This window comes from Eubalaena glacialis, chromosome 3 (genome assembly GCF_028564815.1).
Source record: "Eubalaena glacialis isolate mEubGla1 chromosome 3, mEubGla1.1.hap2.+ XY, whole genome shotgun sequence".
Classification (NCBI taxonomy): domain Eukaryota; kingdom Metazoa; phylum Chordata; class Mammalia; order Artiodactyla; family Balaenidae; genus Eubalaena; species Eubalaena glacialis.
This window is the reverse complement of record NC_083718.1, coordinates 1136404-1162733: the sequence shown is the minus strand read 5'-3', so window position 1 is coordinate 1162733 and position 26330 is coordinate 1136404. Positions and strand designations below refer to the sequence as shown.

The following is a 26330-nucleotide window of genomic DNA, read 5'->3' as shown; positions in this document are numbered from 1 at the left end:
ACTGAGAACAGCGATGGTCAGAAGGTCTGGAGTCAGGCCCAGGCCCCGGGCCAGCTGGGCCAGGTTTAGCTCTGGGTGAGTGACTGGCCACCTCTCTAACCCGAGACTCGGGAATGAGGGCGCTCGCCCCGCAGGGCCGTGGTGAGGGTTCATCCAGAAGCCGGCTGAGTGCGGGATCTCATCAGGTTCAGTAAACGACAGCGACAGTGATTATCCGGTCGGCTGAGGAGGGGCCGGCGCCCTGCCTCCACCCCACCCCGCCCCCACCCCACCCCCCCCAGGACCCCAGCGTCTGAGGCCGGGGGTGCCCGGCCTCTGGGGGCCCCACAGGTCTGAGCGCTGCTGCCCGGGGGCCCGGGGAGGCGTGTCCTGCGGATGGCACAGAGCGCCCTGTGTCCAGCAGAGGGCCCAGCCCTGCCCTGCCTGGTGGCTGAGGGGTGGGGATGGAGGGGGGTGCTGGAGCCGGCTGGCAATGCCAGACGCCCGATGGGGGCGGGCCCACCGGCCAGCTGCCCGTCGAGTCGGCCCCGCACTCGGTCCGGCCTCGCCTCCGCTCGTGGGCAGCCACTGCCGCTCATCCGGCCATGCGGTGGCCGTGGCCTCTGGCCATCTCTCTCGCCGTGGCGTTAGCGGCGGGTCCCGGCAGGGTCCCCGGGGGCGTCCCCCTGCGCCGGGGCGGTCGACAGGCCGCGACCCAGGAGCAGCCGAGCCGGTCCAGGCGTGGCACCGAGGAGGAGGAGGAGGCCAAGGGGGTGCAGCAGTATGTGCCCGAGGAGTGGGCTGAGTACCCCCGGCCCATCCGCCCCACCGGGCCGCAGCCCACCGAGCCCCAGGTGGCCGCCAGCGCCCACCCGGACTGGGCTGTGGTCCCTGGGGGCAGCCGGCAGGAGCCTCGGGGCAACACGACGGGGACGCCGGGCCGGCGGCTGCAGATCCAGAACCCCCTGTACCCGGTGACGGAGAGCTCCTACGGGGCCTACACCGTGCTGCTCCTGGCCCTGCTGCTGTTTGCCGTGGGCATCGTGGGCAACCTGGCAGTCATGTGCATCGTGTGGCACAGCTACTACCTGAAGAGCGCCTGGAACTCCATCCTCGCCAGCCTGGCCCTCTGGGACTTTCTGGTCCTCTTCTTCTGTCTCCCTGTCATCATCTTCCACGAGATCACCAAGCAGAGGCTGCTGGGTGACGTGTCTTGCCGGGCTGTGCCCTTCGTGGAGGTGAGTGTGTGTCCCGCTAGAGCCCACGGGGTTGGGTGGGGGGGCGCTGCCGGATGTGGGCTGCGAGGGTGCGCGAGGCCCCGCAGGCCTGGGGCTCTGTCTCGCTGCTTCTCCCCCAAGACAAATGCAGGATTGGCTCCTGGGAGCTCTCAGGTACCCGAGCGAGCAGGCGGGTGTCAGGGCCCTGGGGTCAAGTCTGTATCCACTCCCGGGAGTGCAAACACGGAAGGAAGGAAAGACCCTCCCTCACTGCGACCCTCGCCGCCGCCATCACCATCAGCTGCCTCCTCCATCCTCTGGAAGGCGACACCTGGTTCTGGGGCTGGAGCTAAAGCTGGGGCTCTAGTGTCAGCTTCTGTCCCTGGCATATTGGGGTGTCCCTGGGCAGGTCACAGCTCCTCTCCCATTTCACTGTCTCCTGACCAGAGGGTAGACCAGTTGGCCCTCCAGCTGCGGCTCCAAGGTGACCACTGGCCCCACCCCTGGGAACTTCCACGCTGGGCTGAGCACGTGGGTGTTGATAGATGTGTAGATCACACGGATACAGCTTAATCAAAACAGTGCAAAAATACACCAATATGTGTGCATTTACGTGGGACACAGCAAGGCCAACATGTCTGCCTAGGAACAGGAAATCAGCCTGCAGCCTTTTGCATGTTGCTTACGTGGTGGGAGGAGGAATAATGAGCACTGGGGTGACTGTGGCCTCCCTCCCCCCAAAGGCTGCTTTCCTCCCGAGAGAATGGGAGATGCTGAGTGAGCGGGCAGCCGGCCTGGGTGGGGAAGGAATCAGGATCAGCGTCTGGACACTGTCCTATTCCCAGCTCTGCCCCCATCCCGTGACCTAGCGATGGTTTCATATCCGGACGGACTCTCTGAGGCTCAGCGGGTGGTACAGCCCTTTCCTGTCCTTCCCAACCCAGGGAGACCACCTAACGGTGGCCCAAAGTTGCTCAGCCCTGAAAGAGGCCCTCCGGCAGGGGACAGCCCTTGCATCTTAGTGACCTGGCGCTCAGAGCCCAGGAGAGCTGTGGGAGGTCGGACCCAGGGCCTTGGAACGGGGCAGACTGGGTCAGAGCCCGGGCTCTGCTGAGTGGCCGTGGTTAGCCACTTAACCTGCCCAAACCTCTGCTTCCCCCTCTGTGAGTCGGGGCTGACCGCCATCACCATAGCTGAGTGAGTCCCTGAAGGCTCACATGTGTGACGTCTACAAAGGGCTTCGAACTGAAATAATTCAGTACGTGGTGGATTTTACTGGGAAAGGTCTAAGACCCCTGTGAGCGCTTGTCTGCATGGAGCTGGTGGCCGAGGAGAGCCCGGCCCTGCCCCCTGCCCGACTGTGGCTCCCAACACACCTGATACGCAGGCTGCCGCCTAACCCCCTCCACGGCCTGGAGGACAGAGGTGACCCCTGAGCCCTCCCTGGAGGCTGGGGTGACGGGTGAGAGTGGAGGGACAAATGCACCGCCCAGCACCCTTTTGTAGGGAGGCCCCAGGAGACCCCAGGAGGGAGCAGGAGGCAGCTAAATACAGCTTGGGGCCATTTTTGAGATGCAGGAAAGGAGAGGGCGTGTTGTTTTGCCTGAGCCCTGGCCTGGGGCCTGCCTGGAGAGGGGGTGGGAGCCAGCTGGAGAGGGGAGTGCTTGGACGGAGGGGGAACTGAGCACAGCCCTGAGTGTGCCCAGACATCATCTGAGCTGGGAGTACCCCCCAGCCCCGTCACTTCTCTCTGGCACTTTCTTCCCTGCTGCTCTGGCTTCCTCTCTGCTCACAGGGTGGTTTTCCTGTGTGCTCTGTGAGCTGCCTGCGGGGAGGTGGGCACAGGCCTGCCTGGAAGGGATGCTTCCCCACTCGGGCTGGCCCTGGGCCTCTCTGGGCAGGGCGAGGAGGGCGGGAGAGTGTGTGCCCTGCGCCCCCCAAGGCCACTCCCCCCATGGACGTGGTGGGTGAGGCCATCCAAGGACCCGGCAGGCCCAGGAGCCCTACGTCTCTGTCCATGTTTGTCCTCAGAGATGATTTCCCAAAGTCTCAGGAGCACAAGGGGCTGTAGGGCCCAGGTCGCTCGTCCCTGGGCCCAGAGGCAAGGCAGCGGGCGGCGGGAGTCGGGCGGCCTGCAGGGGAACCTCAGCTCTGCCGTCCACCAAGGCCCTGGTCCCGCCTGAGCCCGGTTTGTCCCGTCAGACGCTGGCCGTGAGATCTGAAACGCCCCTGAATGGCGGTGCCACCACCGTCCTTCCCACGCCTGCCGTGCACTTCCAGTCTGAGCCAGCCCCTCGGTTGCCTGGGGCTGACCCCCGCCTCTCCCCCCACCACGCCCCCCTGCAGGTCTCCTCTCTAGGCGTCACCACCTTCAGCCTCTGCGCCCTGGGCATTGACCGCTTCCACGTGGCCACCAGCACCCTGCCCAAGGCCAGGCCCATCGAGCCGTGCCCGTCCATCCTGGCCAAGCTGGCGGTCATCTGGGTGGGCTCCATGACGCTGGCTGTGCCCGAGCTCCTGCTCTGGCAGCTGGTGCAGGAGCCTGGCCCCGCTGCGGGCCCTGTGGACGCGTGCGTCATGAAGCCCTCGGCCCGCCTGCCTGAGTCGCTCTACTCGCTGGTCTTGACCTACCAGAACGCCCGAATGTGGTGGTCCTTCGGCTGCTACTTCTGCCTGCCCGTCCTCTTCACGGTCACCTGCCAGCTGGTGACGTGGCGGGTGTGGGGCCCGCCCGGCAGAAAGCCAGAGTGCCGGCCGGGCCAGCAGGAGCAGCGCGAGGGCCAGCTCAGCAGCACCGTGGTGGGCCTGACCGCCGTCTACGCCCTCTGCACCCTCCCCGAGAACGTGTGCAGCGTCGTGGCCGCCTACCTCTCGGCCACGCTCACCCGCCAGACCCTGGACCTCCTGGGCCTGGTGGGCCAGTTCGCCACCTTCCTCAAGGCCGCCGTCACGCCCGTGCTCCTCCTGTGCGTGTGCCGGCCGCTGGGCCGCGCGTTCCTGGACTGTTGCTGCTGCTGTTGCTGCGAGGGCTGCGGCGGGGCGGCGGCCACCGACGGCCCTGATGCCAAGCTCCAGACGGGGCTGTCCGCCTCTGTCTACTTCCACAAGCCCCGGGAGGCGCCACCGCTCCTGGCCCTGGGCACGCCCTGCTGAGGCTGGCCGGCCGTGGCAGGGGGAGCTCTGTCCAGAGATGGACTCGGTTCCCCTGGCTGGGGTCTGGGTATGTCGGAGCCCCCTGGCCGAGCCCCTTCTCGGGGGCCGGCCCGCCCGTCCTCTTGCTGGGGGGCGGTGATCCTCCAGGTCCTCAGAGCTGCCCAGAAACTCTCCATCCCACCGGCTGGGAGCCAGAACCTCACCTGGTCCCAGCCTCACTCTCCCCTCTCCATCTGGAGCCCGACTACACTATACTTTGCCCCTCTCGGCATCGCCCATCCTGGACGGGGGCCTTGGGGGCCAGCAACCGGGCTCTTCTCTGCACAGGATGGGCCCAGCCCTGGAAGCCTCCTCCAGGTGCCGTCTCTTCTCCAGGAGCATTTCTCTCTCTGTCCTCCTCCTTCTCTGACGTACCCTGGTTGCCCTGTCCACCCCCCCCAATCCCGGTCAGGTGCTCCCCCGTAGAAGACCCTTCTTGGAAAACAATAAACTAGGTAGAACTACCCCTGTGCCCACGGGCCTTTCTTGTGCCAGATCCTGGCAGTGCCCAGATGCACCTGGGCTTTGCCGTCCTGGCTACCTTTAGCCCTTCCTGGCCTGTGGCTGGTGTCCTGTCCAGCCTGGGGCCCTGTGGCTTTGAGGGCAGAGTGGACGGAAGGGCTTGGGAGCTGGGGCACTGTGTCCTCAGGCTGGCCTGAGCCCAGTCGTCCCTGGGAAGTAGAAGGCTGCAAGCTTATCTCCCCTGGAGCCCCGCCGCTGTTCCTCCCTCCCCACAAAGCCCCCATTCGAGGGCAACCAGCAGCCTGGGGGGCTTCCAGCCTCTCTGACTCTGAGAGCTGCTCTTGTTTGGCTTCTTAGAACAGACTGTTTAGCCTACAGACGGCCCAGCTGCCTGCACCCCGCCCGCCCCTACCCCGCCCCCTTCCCGGCAGCCAGAGCTCCATCAACAGCCCCACAGAGCCTTCTTTCCTCTCTCTGGTCCCCCCCCTCCGCCCAGGGGGCCCTTCCAGAGGCCCCTTAGCCCCGTCTGGGCCCAGCGAAGTTGGCATGAGGTCAACCAAAGGGACACCTTGGCCTAGGCCACAGACCACACTCTCCGCCCCACAAGCCCACCCTTCCCATCTGAAGCGCAGCTCGGGGTCCCGCGGAGTTCCTGCTGCCAACTCTGCCTGGATCACCTGAGCAGGGCCGGGGAGGGTCCCCAGGGCAGGACCGGGGAGGCACAGGCATTGCCCGGTGCCCTGGGCTCCATTCTCCTCTGGCCACCCCACCCATACCCACTGGCTTCAGCCCCAGACCCAAGCCTCCTTCCCCCACTCCTGCGGATCTTAATGGCCTTGTTCTCTCTCCCTGGCACCCACCCCCAGGACGGGTGATGCCAAGAGAGAGGGAGGCCGTTGCTAGGTGATGGCGCTGCTGGGCGCACACTCTTTGTGCTGGAGAGACACCCACCCATTTCTCGGCCGACCGCTGCCACAGTGACCAAAGCCCCCAGCTCTGTCTGCAGCAACTTAAGACGGTGGGGGGAGCAGGCTGGAGAGGAGACCAAGGGCAGGCTTGCAGTGCTGAGGTGACCAGGGCCCTTCCCTCTGCATCCCTCCCCCTGACTTCCTCTCTCCCCCCACCCCAGCCCCAGTCCCAGATGCACCAGCAGCCTCCTATGGGATGGAGGAGGGGGGCCAGGGTGAAGGCAGGACGCGCAGGCCGAGGATGGGAGGCGGGGGGCGAGGAGGGGGCACCGCCGCATCCTGTTTGGGGGCTCTGCCACAAAGGGGCCCCTGCCCCTCCCTGCGGCTCCGAGGCCCTGCCACCACCGCTGCCCTGGGCCCCGCCAACGTGAGTGGCTTGCAGGATTAGTCAGCAGGCCAGCGGGCCTTGGGAAAGAGCCACTGTCTCTCCGGCTAGGCCAGCTGGGGGAACAATGCAGCATTTGTTGCTTAGGGGTCCTGGGCTTGGGGTGTGGGGGCAGGCTGGCAGTGGTGGGCAGTGGACTTGAGCTGGGTCTTTAGGGGACCAACCCTGAGCCCTGATGTCAGCCAGGTGGGAGGCGGGCCAACCCACTGAGCCCCCCTGACCCCGTCAGCACGTGCACCTTGCACTGAGAATTGCCTCCCTTGGGCCGTACTGGACGCAGTTACTGGACCCCATCAGTTAAACAGGAATAACGCCCCCTCACAGAGGCCTGGAGTCATTGAATGAGACAAGATACATAAAGCTCCCGGCACGATGCCTGATGCCTGGCACCTTCCTTCCCTCCCTCCCTTTGGGGGTTCAATCCTCCAGAACTGCAGAGCAGGCTTGGCCAGGCAGTGCAAAGGGCCCCCCATGATGGTGTACATATACACACAGTCTGTCCTGCGAAGCACCTGCTGTGTGCGCTGGGTGCAGGCACTGGGGCAGAAGGATGCCTGCTTGCTGGTGACCAGCCCATCCTGTCTTATCTCGTCAGAGGACGCAGGAGGCAGGAGGAGAGAAAGGCAGGTCATCCCTGAAACTCCCCATCCTGCTCGCCAGACCACTGCCTGTTGGTCCTGTCCCAGCCTCCCAGGCCATGGCATCTCCAGCCACCTCAGCAGCCAGGAGAGCCCAGGGGACAGCCCGGCCCCAGCTTCGACCTCCTCGACCAGGGGGCACGTGTCCTATTCTTTAGGGGTTGGAAGGAACCTAAAGTCATCTAGCTCCCTTCGCCAAATTCCATCTGCTTTCTCTCCTCAAACTCCCCGGCAGTGGGGAAGCCCTCTCCAGGCAGGCCACTCCTCCCTGCGGTTCTGATGACCAGAAGGAGGCTCCAAGAGGACGCACCAAGGAAGGGCCGGCGAGCTCAGAGCCACCAGGGCAGGCCCTGCTCCCAGGACCGTGGAAGTGGCCTCCTCCCTGCAGAGGTGCGGCGAGAAGGGGTGGAGCCTTCCGCAGGGCCGCTCCATCTCCGGGCTGAGGGGAGCCCAGGGGGCGGGGCTTACTGTAAAAGTGGGTCAAGATGGCCCCGGATTTGGGAAGCAGGGCGCAAGCCTCCGAGGCCACGGCTGCGGGCAGAGGGGACCAGCTCTAGGGGTGGAGTGGGCTGGGAGGGGCCGGGGGTGGGCAGGGAAGGGAGGGCACGGCTTCTCCCGGGAAACCAGCAGCCTGGACACCAACAGAGGAGCAGCCAAGGGTGGTAAGCCGTGGGCTCTGCAGGCCCGGCACTGCCCCCGCACCGCCCAGGACAATTCACCGGCTCCGCCAACTCTGGCTGCAGGTGGGGGCCTGGAGAGACTCCCAGGAAGCAGGCTCCGTCCCGCACACACCGGGTGCAGCCGGGCAGTTCCCGACACAGACCCCCTCCATTCCCCTGGCAGCTGCTGCCTCAGAGCTGGGGACACAGGAAAGTCCGACTAGAGGAGGAGGCGGCAGGGCAGGAGCCGGCACGCTCGCGGGGGCTGCTCTGTAAAGGGCCATTGTGCGCCCGGGCGAGCGCGTGCCTCCCTTTGGCTGGGTGCGCCCAGGGTCGGGGACCAGAGTCCCCAGCCTGCCGGGCTGTGGACAGAAAAAAAACCCGCACCGCGCACCCCCCCCAACACAAAATTGTCATTTATTCTTGTTAGGAGGCAAAAAAATGTACAGTTACGAGAATCATTTTCCAAACAGAGGTTAAATATGAGCTGAAAAGTGTAGAAAAGGAAGAGGGACATCACTTTACAAATCATTAAATTAAACAAACAGAACACAAAACCCAAAGAACCAACCCCCCATGCTGAGTTCTCTCCTTGTGCAACTCTGCAAAATGAGAACAGAAAATGAGGTGGCCCGTGGAGGTGAGGGCCCGGAGCTGGGAGCCAGGAACAGGCGGGAGGGGCTGCTAGGGCGCTGGCCTCCTGCCCCGTCGCCCCCGGTCTCCGGCGCCTGGGTGCGCCTGGTGGCCATGCTGAGGCTGGGGGCAGAGAAGGGCGTCTCTGGAAGCTCCCGTCAGCCTGTGACATTCAAACACTGCGGAGACAGGCCAGACTGGGAAGTGGAGACAAACGGGACGTGGGGACGGCCACCCGTGCCTGGGCTGGTACCTGCCCCTGTGCCAGCCTTACCTTTCCTGATCTGAACCGGCCCCAGCTAACCCCGCTATTCTCCTTCTCTCCAGACCGCCCCCTCCCAGATCCTGACTGGCCCCTGCAGCATCAAATGGTTGATTTTAGTCTTTGCTTAAATTAAAAAATTAAAATATATATACATATATATACTGTACACACAGGACAATAACAGAAGAGTGTGGGAAAGGGAAGCAGGGAGCGGGACAGGAGAGGAGGCGGGGCTGTGGGGCGGGGCTGCAGAGGGGAGGGAAGCAGGGCGGCGGAGAGACAAAGGGAGAGGGGAGGGGGGAGGTTAGGGGACCGGAGGGGAGCAATTTATTTTACAATAAAATCGGGAGTTCAAACCTCAGCAGAACAGGACTCTGGGACCCCCAGAGGGCCCCTCCCCACACCAAGTAAGGAGGGGTGGGCTTGGGGGGGCGGCGGGGGGAGGGGGAGGGAGCTCGGCTTCAGATCCGGAGGGCGGTCCCTGGTCCGAGGGGGCGGGGCCGGAGTCTCAGCTTCTCCGTGACTTTGAGTGCTGGATAAGCCACTGTAGGGTGATGTCTGCGGGGCAAGAGAGGAGGTTACAGGGCTTCAGGGCTGGTTCTCCTGAGGGTAGAGCATACACCTGGCGGCGGGGGGGCGGGGGGGGGGGAGAGGGGGCGCGCTGCAGCTAGGGTCAACCCTAAGAGCATCACAAGCCCAGCTTCCAGCTGTCAAGCTCCGAACAGCCCCTGAAGGGTGCAAGGGCATCTGGCTGCGGTGAAAGAGACGGAGCCACAGGACGAGTCCCTCAGACCAGAAGGGTCCGACCCTGCGATGTCACAGGCGGGGAGTGAGCCCCAAGGAGAGGGGATTTGCCCAAGATCACACATCAGTTGACGGCAGAGCGGGGGTGATGCTCAGGATCGGGGCTTCCCGCTGCCTGTCCTGCCCAGGAGAGCCACGGCGCTCTGGGCTCCAAGGAGAGAGCCACCGGCTGCCTTCCCCTCCTGCCCCCTCCCCGCGAGCGCAGCGACGCCCCCAGACCCACCGATGTTGTCCTTTTCTTTGCAGGAGATGGAGTAGCAGCAGATCTCTCGGTCCTGGATGGCAGACAGATTCCTGCAGGAGACCAGAGCTGTCTGCTGAGGCTGCCACTGAGCAAGGGGCTGGGGTCCAGGGACCGGGCGCGGGGGCGGTCGGGGATGGAGGGACGGGGAGGGGGATGGGGGCGAAGGGCGGGGCTCGGGCAGGCGCGCTCTAGCGCCACCAAGCGGTGGGCACCGAGAGCAACAACAAGCCCTCCGCTCTGGCGCCTGGGAGTCTGGGGAGCAGGGAGGAAGGACAGGGAAGAGTCGCCAACTCACATTTTCTCGATCAGCTCCTTCTCATCCAAGGCTCCCGGGAGGTCTCGCTTGTTGCCCAGGACTAGGACCTGCCGAGAAGGGAGGGCAGGGCTCGGTCCAGGGCAGCCACGGCCAGGCTGCCCCGGGAGGGGGGCTGGCTTCCGCAGCCCGCCCCGTTGCCTCCGCACCCCTCCCTCCCCCTGCTCTCCACCCCCTGTCGCCAGCAGTGTTTACCCCCACCTGCCCCCAGCGGTCCCTGGGCCTTCCCGGCGAGCCCCTAACCCTCCCACTCCACTCGGGGCTGACCGGGATGCCCTGCAGCTGGGGCTTGTCCAGTAGGTTGTGGAGTTCATTCTTGGAGGCCTCAATCTTCTCTTGGTCAGCGGCATCCACCATGTACCTGGGGGGCGGCAGGTGGGGACAAGCTGACACCACAGGCTGCGGGGTTGGGGGGGAAGGAGCTGCAGCAGCTCTGGCTCATCACCCGGGGTCTCCACGCCACCTGGGACGGCTCAGGCAGGTGCTCTGAGAATGTCTTCTGAATGGATGGGAGTGAGAACCTGCAGGGGCCGCTGGGGCCTGCCCTTGTCCCATCCCCCAGACCCCTGGAGAAGCTGCTGCTCCCGTGGCAGCGCTGGGCCCCATAGGATTAGTCCTAAGTCCTTCCCAGAGTGACCCGCTTATGTTCTCAGGGCAGGGCTGGCTAGACAAGGGGGTGAAAACAGCAAAGGAAGCCCCAGAAGACTTTCCTGCATCAAAATGCTTTTTAAAAAATCAGGTTGGGGACTTCCCTGGCGGTCCAGTGGTTAGGACTCGGAGCTTCCACTGCAGGGGGCAAGGGTTGCTTCACTGGTCTGGGAACTAAGATCCTGCATGCTATGCTGCCAAAAATTTTTTTTAAATAATAAGAATAATAAAAAAATATCTGGTTACTGGGTGTAAGATAGGCTACAGAAATGTACTTTACAACACGGGGAATAGAGCCAATATTTTGATATAACTGTAAATGGAGTGTCACCTTTAAAAACTGTATAAAAAAATAAAAATACATAAAAATTTAAATTTAAAAATCCGATTTAAAACAACGAAAGCTAAATGATCTTTTGTTTGGGCACATATATACGTAGGATAAAATTATTTTTAAAAAGCAAGGGAGAGAATTCCCTGGCGGTCCAGTGGTTAGCACTCGGCGCTCACTGCCAAGGACCTGGGGTCAATCCCTGGTTGGGGAACTAAGATCCCACAAGCTGTGTGGCACGGCCAACAATGAAAGGAAAAAAAAAAGCAAGGGAATGAACCACTAAATCACACAAAATTCAGGATAGGGGTGAGTCTGGGTTGGGGGTAGGCAGGGAGATGAGGAGGGACACACAGATGCTTCAGCATGAAGTGGTCAGTCCTCTGGTTCTCAGACTGGCCGGTGGGCGCCCAGAGCGTCTGTCAAAGCAAAGGCAGCTGCACACAGGTGTGAGTCACCTGCTAACAACCACGGCCCTGCTGCGCACTTACACGATGGCGCTCACTCCTCGGCAGTAGCGCTCCCACATGCTGCGGAAGCGGGGCTGTCCCCCGATGTCCCAGAGCTGAGAAAGAGAGGTGAGCGGGTGTCAGCAGCAGGCAGGCCCCCAATCCATCCCGGCTCCCACGTGCCCCCCGCCTGCCCCACCGGAATTCCTTCTCTCTCTACGTCCCTGACTCCTAAGCCTACCTGAGCTCTTTCCCCAACTATCCGGTCGGACCCAAGCCTCTGCTTTCCTCTAGCTTCTCCTCTGGGGGCCCGACACATACAGACACGTGCACACACGCGCACATGTGCACACACGCACACACATCCTCTGCGGCCGCAGGCTTGCGCCCAGGGGCCAGCTCGGCTGCGCACCTTGATGGTCACGTTCCCTTTGGTGATCTTGCGCATGTTGAAGCCCACGGTGGGGATCATGTCCTCATTGAACTGTCCCGACTGGAAGGAAGAGTCAGAATTGGAAAAGGGGCAAAAATCGCCAGGACCCAGATGCGCTGTCCGCGGCGGCCACGGACCAAAAGGCTGCGGGAATGAAGCAGAGGCCAGGCCGGAGCCTCTCAGGCGCCCCGGGGTCCCGGGCAGCTCCCGCGCGCCCCCTGCTTTCAAGCAAGACGGACCATGACCAAGCCCGGTGTCCACCTCACACCCGAGCTCCCCTGTGACAAAGAGGCCCCTCAAAGTGGCTCAACCAGGATGGAGAAAGTCCTTCCTGAGGTCTAACCCACCTTTCGGTTGGACCAGAGCCCCCTTTCTGTATCTAGCTTCCGGTGGAGCAGGTCATGTTAAACAATCTAGGTTTACACTTTCACGCGGTAGTAAATGTTCACATCAAACTGAGGGTCGGTAAGTCAGCCACGCCCCAAATGCAATGCGCAGCAAGCAACTTCTGGGTTTCTTTGTACTGTACCCATTTGTAGGATGGGTACTCCTCACCGTGCACCCCGACTAGACTGAGCGCTCTCGGGAGAGGAGCCACGTCTACACTGACATTGGTGAATGTTCACCCAGTAAGTAGCAGTTAACCGTAATTCCGTTTCCCATAACCCACTTTCAAATTCTAACAATTCTCACGTCTCCCCTCTAAATTGTCTCTAAGATCTCTAGATTGTTCTAAACTAGCCACAGGCTTCTATTAAGGCCAGACCAAACTCCGCCCAAGGTCATCTCCACGTTCACATGTAGGACACCTCTGCTTCTCTCCCAGACGCAGGCTGAAGGAGATGGGGCTTACTTAACCTTGAACCTGAGGGGACAGCCTTGTTCTGTTACGATGTCATTGTCTTCTACCAGGTGGGAGGAGTAATTTGCCTAAGGCCACACAAAGTGGTCAGGGGCTCTGACCATCGGCCAAAGTGTAGGACACGATGTTTTCTCATTCAGAGCCTGTGAGTCTGAATGAAGACCTCCCCCCCGAATGAGACGGATTGATTCCCTTTTATATTCAGGAATCACCTGAGCTCGTTCACCAAGTCCCTCGGATGTGAGGACTGAATGCCCAAGACTGATGCTCAAGATAAGATGGCTGAGGGTTCCTAACCTGGAGGCCAAAGAGGGGCTTTGGAGACCCCCTGAAAGTGCACACAACCTGTATGTGCACATTTTTCTTTGTATGTACACGCCTCTGGGGAAAGGGTCTCTGATTTTTATCGGATATCAAAAGGGTCCAAGAGCCTCTAAAAGTGAGGAAACGTGAGGAAAAGGTAGTGCCCTGAGGAGGTTTTGCTTTTGGCTAAGTAGGGAGAACCATGTATGGTTTAACTCCACAAATCCCAGCAGGGTGCAGGTGGAATGGGGCACCCACTGGACCCAAGCCCACTCCATCCCCAACCGGGCAGGTGAAGAACATGGAGCCTGAGGAAGGAAGCCCAGCTCTTGTTTGTCACTCATCGTGGAGGAGCTTGGACAAGACACTTGGACCTCTCTGGGCCTCAGGGTTTCCTTCTGTGAAATGGCAGAAAAGGGTTTTGGTTTCCTAACAATTGGCAAATAGGGCTCACAAAGTGCTTGGAAATGGTTTCCATACATGAGGAACCATCATTGCTCTTTGGCAACCCAGAACATTCACAGGCTCCCATAGAAATGAAAAGCCTAGCCTGGCAGAATGTGATCCTGGACAAAGGCGGGTTCCAGGAGGACCCTCAGGGAGCCAGGCTCCCCGGCCCCAGTATTTCCAGTTCAGCTGTGAATCAGAGCTAAGCTGGAACCAGTCACAACTTCATTTCCCGGCTAAGGCCTCAGATCTCACAAGCTCCTCATTCAAGGTCAGCAGGAACCCTAAAGTCATCCGGTGGAACCCCTGGCTCAGACTTGAATGCCCTCTGGCTCATCCCTCCTGGGTCAGCTCCAACACTCCAAAGTGCTTTATAATGAGTCAAAAATCCATCTTCCCAAGTCTACCCCAAAACTAGCTCTTCCATTGGACAGTCTTTTACACTTGGAAGTATTTGAAAATGGTCCTCTTGTTTCCCTCGGGCAAAACATCTCCTACTTTCTGGCAGCACAACTTTTTCAGAACTCAGAAAGTGAGTTTTGGGTTCTCAGGTGCACTGGAGAGTCTCTTTGTGATGTTTCCCAGCTCACATTAGCCCGCTGAGCAGCTTACACGTAAGCTCAATTTTTATTTACAGTCGGACTCATAGAATGAGTAGGAAAAAACCAAATGGGTAAAAGCGGAGACAAAGAAAGGCCAAAAGAAGAGGCAAAGGGGATTCAGAAGGTCAGTGGTGGGCATGGGACAGAGCCCGGGGTCCTGACTCTTCATTTCTTTCTGAAAGACACTCCACTGTGATCATACACTGGTGGGCGGAAATGCTGTGGCCCTGGAGGAGCTGAGAACTCTGGACTCACCCAGACTCGGGCACTCCCACTGCAGCCCACAAAGGATGGGTGTTCTGGAGAAGCCTCTTTCTAGGGAAATCCAGGCTGCACTTTTAGGATGTGTGAGTTGAGGTGGCAAATTTATGTCATAAAGATGAAGGCCCAGCTAGGGGAGGGGAGCCCTCGCTGCACCCCTCAGAAACTCCTGACCCTGGCAGTGAAACCTGTGACTCTTGGATTCCATTTCTGACCTGCCAGAGCATCCCATTCTCTGGACACGACCAGGACACGGAACCGCCTGGGTTCCTGTAGATCCCCGCCTAGGAACACAGCTTTGTAAACGCTCCAGGAGGAGAGACTCCCTGGGGGCCAGAGGTGATGCCCAGGCTGAGCCACGAGAGCAGCAGCGGCACCGACTGGTCCCCTCTCGGCCTCACCCTGGAGACAGCTCCCAGATCTCGGCACCTCGGAGCTAAGCCACAGGCCCGCAGGACCCGAGGCCAGGCGTTGCGCTCCTGCTTTTGGAGCCCAAGTCAACGCCAGGTCTAACCAGGGGACTGCGACCAAGGGCCAGAGTCTGGGCAGACAGGAGCCCAGGAACCATCGTGCCAACAAACCCAGCCTGGGCCCGAAGAGCCTGTCCTGCTGGGTGAGCGGCCAGGAGCCCCTGGGCAGAGGTCATCGCAAACATGTTTGGGAAAGGAAGCTAGTGCCCAAACATGCCATCATGGGGTACCTGCCCCCCAGTCTCCCTCCACCCTTCTCTTCGAGGGTGGGCAGGATGCAGGCAGGGGAGGTACCCAGGCTGGCAGGTCACACTTCTCTGCTGACCCCTGTCATGTACGGCTGCCCCACAGCTCTCAGAAACCCCCGTCTGCGGACGAGGGCCGGGTCCCCGGACACCTCAGCTCTGCCCAAGCCTTCCTCAGCCCCACATGCCCAGCCCAGCCCTCTCAGAAATGCAGGCCGCAGCCACTACTGCAGCTCAGCTCAAACACCCAGAGAGCTCATCTTCCCCTTTTTTTGAGGCAGATTTTAACTCCTCCCCACCACTGCCCTGGCGCTGAAAGGCTTACACTTGCCCACCTCGGTCTTGATGACCCAAAGCCCTCAGAGCCACTCTCCCTGTGTCCCCAGAGTGGACCTGCCCCTCCACCTCCAACTCATCCTCTGGGTCCGAAGCACCCCCTCCTGCCCTGCAACTTCCGGGCCAGGCGGGGACTCCGAGCTCCCTTTAGGATGCCAGATGCAGTGCATCCTCCACGGACCCCCAGCTGGACGCCACGGTCGGGGAGAGGTTCCCCGTGGAAAAGGAGTCTGGGCTGGAGCCCAGGGCCTCTGCTGATTCCACTCCCCCCAGGGATCCCTCCCCCCCCATCCCCCATCAATAGCACCGGGGCTTCCTCTTCCGGCCAGGAGGGGTTAACCCCCCGGGGTGGGGCCGGGCCGGCCCGGGCCCCCTCCCCCAGCCTCGCGGGCATCCGTCCTGCGACCCTCCGCGCGCCGCACGGGCAGGCCCTGCACTTTCGCCCCGTCATGCGCCAGGGTGCGGGTGCCGGAGGAGGCCCGTCTCCGCCGGCGGCGGTCCCTCTGGCCTCGTGACACCCTCGGCGCCGCCGGTCCTGGGGCCCGGGCCGCGTCCCCTCGTCCCCCGCCCCTGCGCCCGGCCGTGCCATCCCGGCCCGGGCGCGCGCCGCCGGGTCCCCAGGGCCGTGCTAGGCCCCGCGCGCCCGGGCCCGCGCCTCCGCGCCGGCGCCAGCCGTGCCGGCCACGCCAGGCGGCGACCCGCTCCGCTGGGCGCGGCGGGGACCTGAGGCCCGGCCGGCTGGCGCCCCGTACCGCGATCACGTTGACGAAGGTGGTCTTGCCCGAGTACTGCAGCCCGACCAGCGTGAGCTCCATCTCCTCCTTCCAGAACAGGGCCTTGAACCAGTCCAGCAGCTTGTTGAACAAAGCGATCATGGTCGCTGCGCCGGCCGCGCCCGGTGCCGGCCTCCCGCCGCCCCTCGTGCCCTCGCGCTGCGGCCGGAGCGGCCCCTCCCCGGTGCGGCCCGGCTCCGGACTCGGTGCGGGCGGAAGCTCGGCTGGAGCGCGCGGCCGCCGACGACTCGCTGCCGGATCGGCGCGCCGATGGGTGTGGCCTCCGCGCGTCCTTCTCCTCCCGGTCGCCGTCCTCCTCGCAGTCGTCCTCCTCCTCGTCCTCTTCCTCCGCCCGCGCGGCCGCCGGCCCTGCTCGCCCCCGAGCGAGCGCGCTCCTCCTGGCCGGGCCGGGCGGGCCGGGCTGCGGGTGCGCTGGGCGGGGCGCCCGCGGGCTTCGGGGCGGGCCGGGCTGCTGTGCGCTAGGGGCACTTGGGGAAAGAGCTCCGATTGTTTTTCGCCTTCCCGGGTTGCCGTGCCCCGATTGGCACCCGCTTCCTTCTTACAGGGCGGTGGGCCCGAGGTGGGCGAGGGCCCCGTTGAGCGGGAACATTTCCAGGGTGGAGGAGGGTGGTCCGTGGCTTCCCAGGACGCGGGGACGATGTCTCTAAGATCTTTTGTTCCCTGAGTCCTTGCCTCTGAGCATCTCTGGGTACCGGAGCCCCAGTGGAAGGGAACATCCACCTGTGAGGCCTTGTTAACCACGAGGTACCAGGACCACTTGCTTAGGAAGCCTCTGGCCCAAAGTGACTTTTTCTGGGACCACCATGATACTAAACAGAGAGAGTCCTGGGGGGGGGGGGGTTCCCGTGAGGGAGGTTTGTGGCAAATGAAAAAAGTTGGCCTGTTTTGGTAAAAACCAAAGTTTTCTTCAGGAGAGCTGGCGGTAGGAGGTGTGGGGCTTGCGGAGATGCTGGTCCTGGGAGGACCCAACCTCGGGGCTGCTGGACCCCCTGAGCCCACACCCCGCTTTGGGCGTGCCTTCCTATTTGGCCTCCACAGGCACTCACGTGGCGTCTGTGGTTTTAGTCAAAGGTGCATAAAGTTTCAATGTCAACCATATCTGCCAAGCCCAGCCGAGATGACCCCGAATGATCAGTTGCCAAAGTGGAGGAATCACAAAGTCCTGGCTCTGCGCAATATCCTGGGTTATTAAGTTATTAACTTACATGGTCTTTCTAGTCTTTGCCCTTTGTGAGTCCCTCTCTAGTGCCTAAGGAACACCTCTGCCCGTTTCCCAGACTGACTCCAGTGTCACTTTGTTTCATGTGTCCCTGGAAGGGCTGTAAAAGTGCACGTCCTGGGGTAAAGATGCAGCCTGTTCCTGGTCTGTGGATTCTTACTCTCTCTATTGATGTAAAGAGGCTCCAGAGGCCTGAGAAGAAGAGGGAAAGAAGGAATGACTCAATCATCTGAGAAGTCTTTATTTTCCCACCTGGTCACTCTTCAGAGCCTGTCCTCAAGCTCTGGGACAGGGTTGGGGCAACAGCGCCCAGGGAGGGGAGCCTGCCACCCGTGTGGTGGCTTTCCTCCTGTGGGGTCTGAGCTCAGGGAGGACCAGGCGCCTGATGTCCCCGCACCCAGCGCCACGGGCACCGGGAGTGCCTCTCATAGGGCAGGAAAGCTTCAGGAGGGGGTGAGCCCATTCCCAGGCGGTGAGGAAGGAGGACCAGCAGAAGCATTAAGGAAGTCACCCTCGGTTCCAACGCTGCACGTTTTCCAGAAGCGCTGAGGGAAAGGCCAGCTCTTCTCTGGGACCCAGCTCCTTGGGGGCTTCCTCGGAGAACTGGCCCCGGCAAAGGCAGCCCCCAGGGGCCAAGCACCTGGAAAGATGGTGCCTGCCTTCCTCCCCATGGGCAGCCCATCTCGGATTCAAGGACGAAGGATTTGGACGCCTCCCTGGGGTGTGGTGGTCAGCCCTGAGATAGATCTGGGGGGCCCTGGACATCATGTGGATGTGAGGTGTGGAGGAGAGTTAGCTCTCCGGGGTAGACTATGGGGGGTCCGGGTTCAGCCTGAGCCCCTGGGTCCATGTAGGTGCTTTAACCTGGATCGCTCATGGCAACAGCCAGCCGTCCAGGCGTGCTCTGCGGGGAGGAGGCCATGGCAGGGCTGCTTATCTAAAGTCAGGCAGTGCTCTCGGCTCCTTGCTCATCTCTTGTGTCCTCCCTGGGTACTCGGAGTCCCTTCTGGGGTCCGAAGGCAGGCAGAGGATGCTGGGCCTCCCTGGAGAGTAGCTGGGGTGGGTGGCCGGCAGTTACGGAGGCAGGGGCAGCTGTCTGGGCCTCCAAGGGGTCCGCACACTTTCCCTCTTCTAGAGATTTCAACTGTCCCACCAGGTCACCTCCATAGCCTGCTCCCCGGACACTCGTGTGGGCACAGGGGTAGTCTGGTCCTTGCTCTCTTTGGGGGGTGTCCAGCCTCACAGATGTGGGTGAAGAGGCAGAGTCCCTGCTAGGATGCTGAGGACTTGGCCAAGGTAGCACCAGGCTTTTCCCAGCTCAGGTCATTGGCCTGTTCTCGGGCTGGGCCAGGGTGGGGGTTGATCTTGGGGTCACTGTCTCGCCCCAGGAAGGGGGTACAGCTGGAGTGGCTTCTAGGTGCCCCTCTGGTTGTTCTCCCCTGGTGGCAGTAAAGCACCTGATGACCATGTCCGAGGAAGAGACTGAGGCTCACACGGCATTTCAGGGACCAGGATGCCCAGGCCTCTTCCCCAGCTCTGTTGTAAAGGTCAGCTGCCAGCTGTAAGCTCGGAGGGACATGGGGGGTTGCCCCTGGTGTCCACTGGGGGCCTCTGCAGGGAGCAGGGGAGTGGGCAGTGCTGAAGAGCCAGTGCCTAGCCCTGTCCTCACCGTCCAGCTTCCCGTGACCCCAGACACACCCCGAGGGGCACCCTGTTCCCATGCCCACCCAGGGGGTTCCCCAGGTCACAAGGCCCACTTTCCCAAACCCACCTTCCCAGGCCCAGGGAAGCGGCCATGGGCGGGGGACGGTGCCAGGGTCAGGGGCTGGGCTCCTCTGGCAGCTGGGCGGCGTACAAGGCCAAGGTGTGGTGCAGGAACCGGTACTGCTCCGCGGTCTGGATCATGCCCCCCCTGCGGGGAGAGGTGCGCAGGCCGTGAACAGCGGTCCGGAGGGGAGAGCCTGACCTTCCCGAAGGCCTGTCGGCTCCTCCTTCCAGGTGCATCCTCTCTGCAGCGGATTCCTCCCGCTGCACCCTCCCCAGCCCGGGGTGGGGGGTAGGAGGGGCCCACGCGGGCAGGGGTCTTCTCTGACCCCTCAGCTCCTGGGGCAGAACCAGCCCCTGAGTCCCCAGGCTGGGCCAGGAACATTCCTGAGCCCCAAGATTTCCTCTTCCCAGTAACCTTAGAGGTAATAATTCTATGTATGTGTATAGTAGGCGCTCGTGTTCCCCAAATGCTTTCACATCCGTTAACGCGTTCCTTACGGCAGCTCTCTGGGGAAAGGGCCATTGTTTCTCTCTAGATAAAGAAATGGGGACCCAGGGAGACACGGTGACAGCTCAGTGAGATGCACCCTGGTCCTCTGTCTCCAAATCCAGTGAGCTTCTGTGCATCGCCTATGGCCGCCTAGTTTCTAGAACCAACCATACTCTTTCCCCCCACCTTTCCCCTGAGGAGGGAATTTGGAAAAACAGAGACAAAAAACAGAAGAGATTGAAAGCTCGGGTAAATCCATAGGGTGGCCTATTTAACTCTAGGCGCCCCACCTCTGCCACCCCCCCGCCCCCCGCCAGAGAGCTAAAATTCTAGATTCTAGATAGAGATTCTCGCCAGGGTGTGAGCTGCAAAAGAATAGCTCTTTAAGTGAAAGGGGCCCCTTCCTTTCCCACAGGAAGTGCCTGGTGGTGAAGTGCCCCGCTCAGGCCGCAGACCCACCTGTCCAGCCGCAGCTGGCACACGATGCCCAGAATGTCCACTTCCCCGAGGGCCTTCAGCTGTTGGCAGCCGATGCGGGTGGCGATGAAGCAGCCAGTCCGGCCGATCCCTGCGCTGGGTCCAGGGGTCCAGGGAGGGGGCGGGGAGGTCACAGGGGGCCGGGTGGGTGGGGAACAGAAGGGAAGTAGGGGTGCCTCCACGGGGTCGGGGGCGGCCACGGAGGCGTCTGCATCCCTCACTGGCCTCACCCTAAAGCCGGTCCAGGTCGCCCTCGGGTCCTGTGCACGTTTTGAGGAGCTCTCTCCTGCTCAGTGGGGGACAGCCGCTTCCTGCTGACAGGGCCCACGCTGGGCTGGATGACCCCGTGGAACGTCCTCCCCTAACCATGACGCGTCCTCACAGCTGCTGGTGCTCGGCGCCCTTGCCCGACTCGGTCCTGCCCACAGTCCTGTCCCCTGTGCTCTGTCGTGCCCTTGACTTCCTCCCTTCCTCAGGAAGTCTTCCCCTGTGAGCCCCTGACCTCCCAGCACCGTGTCTGGGTGCACCTGCGGGAGGGGCTTCCAGACCCCTCTGCCTGTGCTTTTGGCCGCTGTGTTCTAGTTGGAATGTGCATCCCAAATGCTTTCCTTATTTTAAGTCTGTCCCCTGCATCACCCCCGACTCCACCCCAGTCCACTTCTTACCCTGTGGCCTAAGTATTCTTTGTAACTGGCAAATCCAGTTTTCCGAGCCAGTCCCGTGAGGCCCCTCGTCACTTAGCTTCCAGGCTTTTTCATCCCTGCCCCCTTCCCGTGTGACATCCGGCCCCTACTCGCTGGCTCTGCTCCCAGCGTCATGTCCGTCTCTAAACTGCACCTCTGGGCCTTTGCACGCGCTGCTCCATCTGCCTGGCATGCTTCCCCCCGCCCCCACCATCTTCGCTTGGCTAATTCACCTTTCAGGTCTTAGCTTGGCTTAGAGGTCATTTATTCTGGAAGACGTTCTCTGGCCAAAGTCTGCGTTGGGCGACTTCGTTCTGTGCCCCGCCCCCCACTCCCCATTATGTTCTCATCATGCTGCGTCCTGTTCGTTTCATTGGCTGTCTTTCCCACCAGACCATAAAACTTGGCAGAAACCAAACTGTCTTGTTCACAGCTGTCTCCTTAAGCATCTAACACTGTGCCTGGCAATACCAGGTTTTCAGTAAACATTCATGAGTGAATAAATGCGTTTCCTGACAGCGGGGATCATGTTCGTCTCCTGCCTCAGCAGACTGGGAGCTGCCTCTCTGGACTGTGCCTGGGTGTCCAGCCCACACGTCCAGGTTGTGCAGCCAGAGGAAAGGACAGAGCACTTGCTGGATGACCTAGAGATTCCTGTCCAAGTAAGACCTGGACCTGCCTGGCCCTGCTCTGCTTAGACTCCTTCCCAGGAGGGGCCCAGTGGGGAGGAAGGGCTTCCGGGGGAGGGGGCACATACCTGCAGTGGACCACGACGGGCCCAGTGTTGGCAGCTGTCTCTGGGCTGTCCTCCACCTCGGCCACCAGGCGCAGCAGGGGCCCAGCCGATTCTGGGGTCTGGTGGTCAGGCCAGGCCGAGAAGAGGATGTGCTTCACTGACCGGCACTCTTCCTGGTGCTGGGTGGGGACAAAGCGTGAGAACAGGGGACAGGACGAGGGCACCGCCCGTCCTCTTCTCTGGTGCTGGGGCTGGAGTGACCCGAGCAGAAGACGCCAGCCTTGTCCAGCTCACTGTGCTCCACCGCTCCCTCCTCGGACACTCTCTGGGGAGCGCGGAAAGACCCAAGTTCAAGTCCTGGCTCTGCCTCCAGCCAGCACGTGACTTTGGGTGAGTCCCTTGACCTCACTTTCTTCACCTTGAAAATGGGGCCATGATGCTCGGAAGACAGAGAAACGCTTTGGAGAGCAGAAGACGCTACACAATAACAGAAGCGTTTTTAGACACTTTTACAAGTTATTAAGCATCTTGTCAAACGGCCCGCGGTTCCTCCAGCAGTGACTCCAGGACCCCGCCCCCTCCTCCGGGTGTTTGGCACAGACCGCTGGGCCTTCCTGGCGGTTCCCACATGGATCGTTGGCGCTGCCCTACTGGACTAGAGGCTCCCTGAGGGCGGCACCCACATCCCTCTTCTGGTCCCAAGCAGCTCTTTACATGTGTGTTCAAGCGGGTTTCCCTGAGTAGACCTGTGACTCCCAGGGAAGTTCCAGAGAGTGAGGGTGGCCCGACTTCCCTGTGGACCAGAGGGCGGTACCTGGATGGTGAGCTGCCTCACGGTGTATTCCGGGCTCTCTCTCACGTCCTGGACATGGATGCGGAAGGGCCCGTAGGTCTCCTCCTCCGTGGGCCAGTAGTGGACACACTTCTGGGGGACGGGAGCTAGGAGTCAGGGGCCAGGGCGGCAGAGATGGGAGCGGGGACCCCGCTGCGAGGGCTGGGCTGTCCTGAACTTGACACCTGCCGATAAAGTGCCCCCCGACCCCTGCTTCTGGCTGGGGATGGCCTCCCTGCCACGTGTCTCAGTAACTGACAGGTGTCCTCAGCTCCCAGGGGAGGCCCCTGCCCCGAGCTGCCCCAGCAGGGGTGGGTGCTGCGGAGGTGGGTGCAGCCTGTCCGTCTGGGTTCGCCAGGGACTGCGCCTCAGCCTCCTACCTCCTTGCCCTCTCGGAGCTGAGTCAGCATGACGATGAGGGACGTCTCCTCCTGCCACACCATCTCCCAGAAGTCTGACACGGTGTTGGGCATAGGGCCCTGGGTGGCAATGTAGGCCTTGTCCTTCCCACCGTATCCCTGCAGGTGGAGGAGGCCAGGGAAGGGTAGGCGGTGAGGCCGCGGCCCTGGGGCGGCCAGACCTGCAGGTGCTGGGCTCAGGCTGCAGCCAGGGACCGTGCAGCCCGGACACACACGTCACAGACACACACACCAGACGCCACATGGTGGACACGACACGGGCTCTGAGTGAGAACACCCGGTTCCAACCCCTGTTCTGCTCACTGCCTGTGCAGCCGAGAGCGAGTTTCCCAGCTTCTGGTCTGTAAACGGGGTGTAATGGCCATCCAGCAGCACGTGGTGCAGACCAGACTCTACGAAGTGTGTTGGGTTGAGTCTAGCATCTTTCAGGGCCTCTGTGAATGTTCCCTTCCTCCCCCGCTGCTTTCTATTGAATACTAGCGCAAAAGGCGAAGAAAGCAGTTCAGTATTTGTTGAGCGGATGTTTCCCTTTTACATGCTACTTTGTGTATTTAGCAGCGAGGCGTAGCACACTCCTGCCAGCCTTTCCTCTCCCCTTCAGGATCCTCAGCTTCTTGCTCCTCAAGGGACGGTGAAATCCAGACCCCCCCATTCACCGGGCCGCGTTTCCCCCGCAGGCGGCCCCGGCTGCGGGCTATTCACCGGGGCGCCCCGGCCGCGGTCCCACCCACTCTGAGCCGCTAGAGGGCGCAGTCTGCACCTGCCGCCTCCCACCCCTGCGGGCTGACGCTGGGGATGGAGCCCACCTGGCCTCCCCGCCTCCCGGTTCCTTGACTGAAGCCGTCTCCACGAAGGAGGGGCTGCCTGGAGCAGCGAAGGCCAGAGGGAAGGGAGCCGGCCGAGCGCCCCCAGTTGGCGCTGCACCTTCCGTGCAGACCTGGGAGCCTCAGGCTGGGCCTGGCCCAAGCCGCCCTCGGCGCTGTGAGGCTGGCAGGGGCCGCAGGACGGGGTGCGCCAGGGAGACCGGGGTCTTCCTTCCGGCGTCTGACGTCTGCTCTGTGCTCCCGCCTGGCGTCCTGGCCTGTTTGCGCCGGCTTGGCTCGGAAGGGCCGTGGCAGCCGTGGGTCGGAGCTGGGACACCAGGTGCCCGAACCACCAGCCGTGCTGGGCGGTGTCCTGGGGGTTCTCTGGACACAGCCCCCCTTCCCCGCCGGCGACTCACCCGGATGTAGTTGGCGTTGATGTAATCTCCGTCCTCCTGGCTCTGCGCCCGGCCCAGACAGACGCGGCTCTGGGGGTCTAGGAAGTAAAAATCAGCAGAGGCCACAGGTCAAAAGGTGACCAGCGAAGCTAACTCACGCAGGGCCAGAGAGAGGAGAGTCCTGTGCTTGTCACGGCACCTGCGAATAGCAGGTGGCCGATACCTATGGCATTATTTCATATGCACGCAGAAGGGAGCCACAGAATGTTCCTGACCAACAGTGGGCCATGGTCAAAGAAGTAACTGGGAAGGTTCCCTGGCTGGTGCTGGGCAGGATGGACAAGCGAGGAGAGGGCCGCTACTGAACGACATTCTAGTCTGGAGATCAGTGAGGCGCAGAACAGGGTCATAGCGATACAAATGGAAAAAGAGATGTTGTCTCCTGAGAGGCCGGACTGGACCTGAGGCTTCATTCCACCCCCAGGGCGAGTCAGCCTGGCCGTCTAAGGGGGCCTTTCTCCAGCTGCAGTCCAAGCCGGATGAAGAAGCAGGCTCCCCAGGGCCAGCTGGTCTGGACGGAGGGTGCCTCGGGGCCAGGAGCAGGGCAGTCCCCCCTTCCGTGAGCGCTAACAGCCCCTGGACTGGCCCAGGCAGGCAGAGGGCTGTGGCCTCCAGACTGGGGGTTCCTGGAGGTGGCCTGGCCAGATAAGGCTGCTCTGAGCAGAGCGGGAGGGGGAGAGTGTCCCCGGGCCTCGTGCTCAGAGGGCCTGTGCCTGCCTCTGAAATACAGGAGGTGCTGACCCCGGGACCCCCATCTGCAGCCTCCTCGCTGCCTCCACCTGAGATCCTCCAGCCCCCTCTCGGGGAGCCATCCTGACGGGACCTCTCACCCCGCAGACCTGTGTGGGCCCTTTCCCACGTGGGAAGAAGAGGAGGAAGGAGGTTTGGTGCAACTGGCTGTGTGACCTCCAGCAGGTTACACAACTTCTCTGTGACTTGGTTTCCTCATTTGTAAAATGGGGATAAGAACACCATAGCCTGACTTCCTGGGGTCACACTGAGCAGTGCCGTCCTATCCTCATGCTGGTTGTGGTTACGGCTCCCCTTCCCCAGCCAGGCCCGGGTGTGGGCCTTCCTCCACCGGAAGAAGAGCCTCTGCGGACGGCAGCTCTCTCCTGGCTGAGGCTGTGTTTTGCCTTCTGAACGCCTCCAGCCCCAGGCCCCTGCCGCAGTCCTTACTTGGCAAGATGGTCTTGTATCGGTCCTTGGAGGCATGGCCAGGAATATCCAGGTCTTCAGGGCTGACAAAGTTTGAGGGGATCTTCTGGCGGGGGGAGGAAGCAAGTGAACAGCCAACCCCCTTCCAGCCTCCTCTCCCTCCACCTTTCCTAGTAGATCTGGGACCCAGCTGTTCCCTCCTGGCATCAGGACGCAGGTCTAGATGTGGCGGAGGGCAGAGGAGGGAGCCTGGGTGGGTTCCTTCCTGGAGACCCCGGGGTTCTCTCTCCCAAGGGCCCAAAGGGGACAGGCCTGCAGGCCAGGGTAGAGTGGTGCCAGCTGGCTCTCCTGATTCAGAAGGGCAGTGATGCGGAGGGGACCCCACGTTCTTACCAAGAATTCCTCTTCCAGCTGCTTGGGGCTGGGTGGCTGGTGCTGCAGGGCCCGGCGGGTGAGGGGGTGCCCGGCTGTGCGCAGAAAGTGCAGGGTGACCTCCTGGGGCGTGCGCACCGAGCAGATGGGCTCCACGGCCCCCAGGGACCGTACGTCCAGCATCAGAGCCACATTGGAGCCGCGCCTGCAGCACAGACGGCCAGTGCCCCGTGAGCCCACGCGCGGTCAGCCTCTGACAGTTATGATTGTTACAGACACCTCTGGGGGGCGGCTCCTTGTCTCCCCTTGCCCCAGAGGCCCGGGCCCTGTGCACCCCCGCCCCTTGTCAGCCAGAGCTGCTGCCCCCACTTCCTGTTCCCAGCCCGGCCCCTAAAGCTCCGACCCGTATCCAGGCCTGGAGGCCCCGGCCCCCTCCAGGGGTGCTCAACCCGACCTGGGGCTTGGGGCGCAGGTGCGAGGCTGACGCAGAGCTTGTGCCCCAGACAGGTAAAGGGCATGCAAATGACATGCAAATGAGCACATCTGGTTTCCTTTTCCTGGAGAGGTGGTGAGGGTCCCGCAGGAGGGAAGCCCCTCCCGGAAAAGGTCTCACCTCTCCTGCAGGCGCACGTGCTTCTTGGCTGGCGCCTGGTCAGGTGGAAGCTGGGTCATGGCTGCCCTCAGGGGAACGGGTGGCTGGCGGCTGTGCTCTGGAGTGCCCCCCGCAGGCCTGGACCATGCTGGGGGGCTGGGCCCAGGGGAGGCTCACTCGGCCATGAGCTTTGACCTCTGGCTGCCTGGCCCAGGCCGGCTTTCTGCCCTCTGGCACCTCTGTTTTCACTGGGGTGTCTTCCGTTCCCCAGGAAGTGGTGGTGTTTTCACCCTGGGAAGGCCAGGATCTCTGCAGGGGCACCCGGGAGGCGGCAGCCTGTGTTTAGAGTAAGGGCAAGATGAAAGGTAGAGACTGTGGGTGAAG

At 62.0% G+C, this 26330-nt stretch overlaps 3 protein-coding genes across 3 annotated transcripts; 1 reads left to right on the top strand and 2 right to left on the bottom strand.

Moving 5' to 3' along the window:
* Positions 1-584: 584 nt before the first annotated feature.
* On the top strand, positions 585-4349 carry GPR37L1 (G protein-coupled receptor 37 like 1). Its single transcript, XM_061185236.1, has 2 exons — positions 585-1217; positions 3543-4349. Exons 1-2 carry the CDS (start codon positions 585-587, stop codon positions 4347-4349), a joined length of 1440 nt encoding a protein of 479 aa, XP_061041219.1.
* A 3552-nt stretch (positions 4350-7901) lies between these two features.
* ARL8A (ADP ribosylation factor like GTPase 8A) lies at positions 7902-16313 on the bottom strand. The gene is made up of 7 exons (XM_061185234.1): positions 15899-16313; positions 11600-11680; positions 11230-11303; positions 10027-10120; positions 9742-9809; positions 9426-9496; positions 7902-8956 (listed from the first exon to the last, which is right to left on the bottom strand). Exons 1-7 carry the CDS (start codon positions 16019-16021, stop codon positions 8907-8909), a joined length of 561 nt encoding a protein of 186 aa, XP_061041217.1. The 5' UTR covers positions 16022-16313; the 3' UTR covers positions 7902-8906.
* Positions 16314-17405: 1092 nt separating this feature from the next.
* Positions 17406-26217, bottom strand: PTPN7 (protein tyrosine phosphatase non-receptor type 7). The gene is given in 11 exon segments (XM_061185233.1): positions 17406-18770; positions 18931-19071; positions 19876-19989; positions 21334-21491; positions 22127-22237; positions 22525-22662; positions 23786-23862; positions 25004-25088; positions 25376-25559; positions 25968-26047; positions 26049-26217. Coding segments are annotated over 10 exon segments (1086 nt in total). The 5' UTR covers positions 26094-26217; the 3' UTR covers positions 17406-18770; positions 18931-18977.
* Between the last annotated feature and the right edge of the window lie 113 nt (positions 26218-26330).

What these genes read in the sequence shown, in the direction of transcription:
- GPR37L1 (XM_061185236.1), top strand. Translation starts at nt 585, where the DNA reads ATGCGGTGGCCGTGGCCTCTGGCCATCTCTCTCGCCGTGGCGTTAGCG. An exon ending in GGGCTGTGCCCTTCGTGGAG is followed by an intron (nt 1,218 to 3,542) that starts GTGAGTGTGTGT and finishes GCCCCCCTGCAG; the next exon opens with GTCTCCTCTCTAGGCGTCAC.
- ARL8A (XM_061185234.1), bottom strand. Translation starts at nt 16,021, where the DNA reads ATGATCGCTTTGTTCAACAAGCTGCTGGACTGGTTCAAGGCCCTGTTC. An exon ending in CGAGGAGTGAGCGCCATCGT is followed by an intron (nt 10,121 to 11,229) that starts GTAAGTGCGCAG and finishes GCCGCCCCCCAG; the next exon opens with GTACATGGTGGATGCCGCTG. An exon ending in AAGGAGCTGATCGAGAAAAT is followed by an intron (nt 9,497 to 9,741) that starts GTGAGTTGGCGA and finishes GGTCTCCTGCAG; the next exon opens with GAATCTGTCTGCCATCCAGG.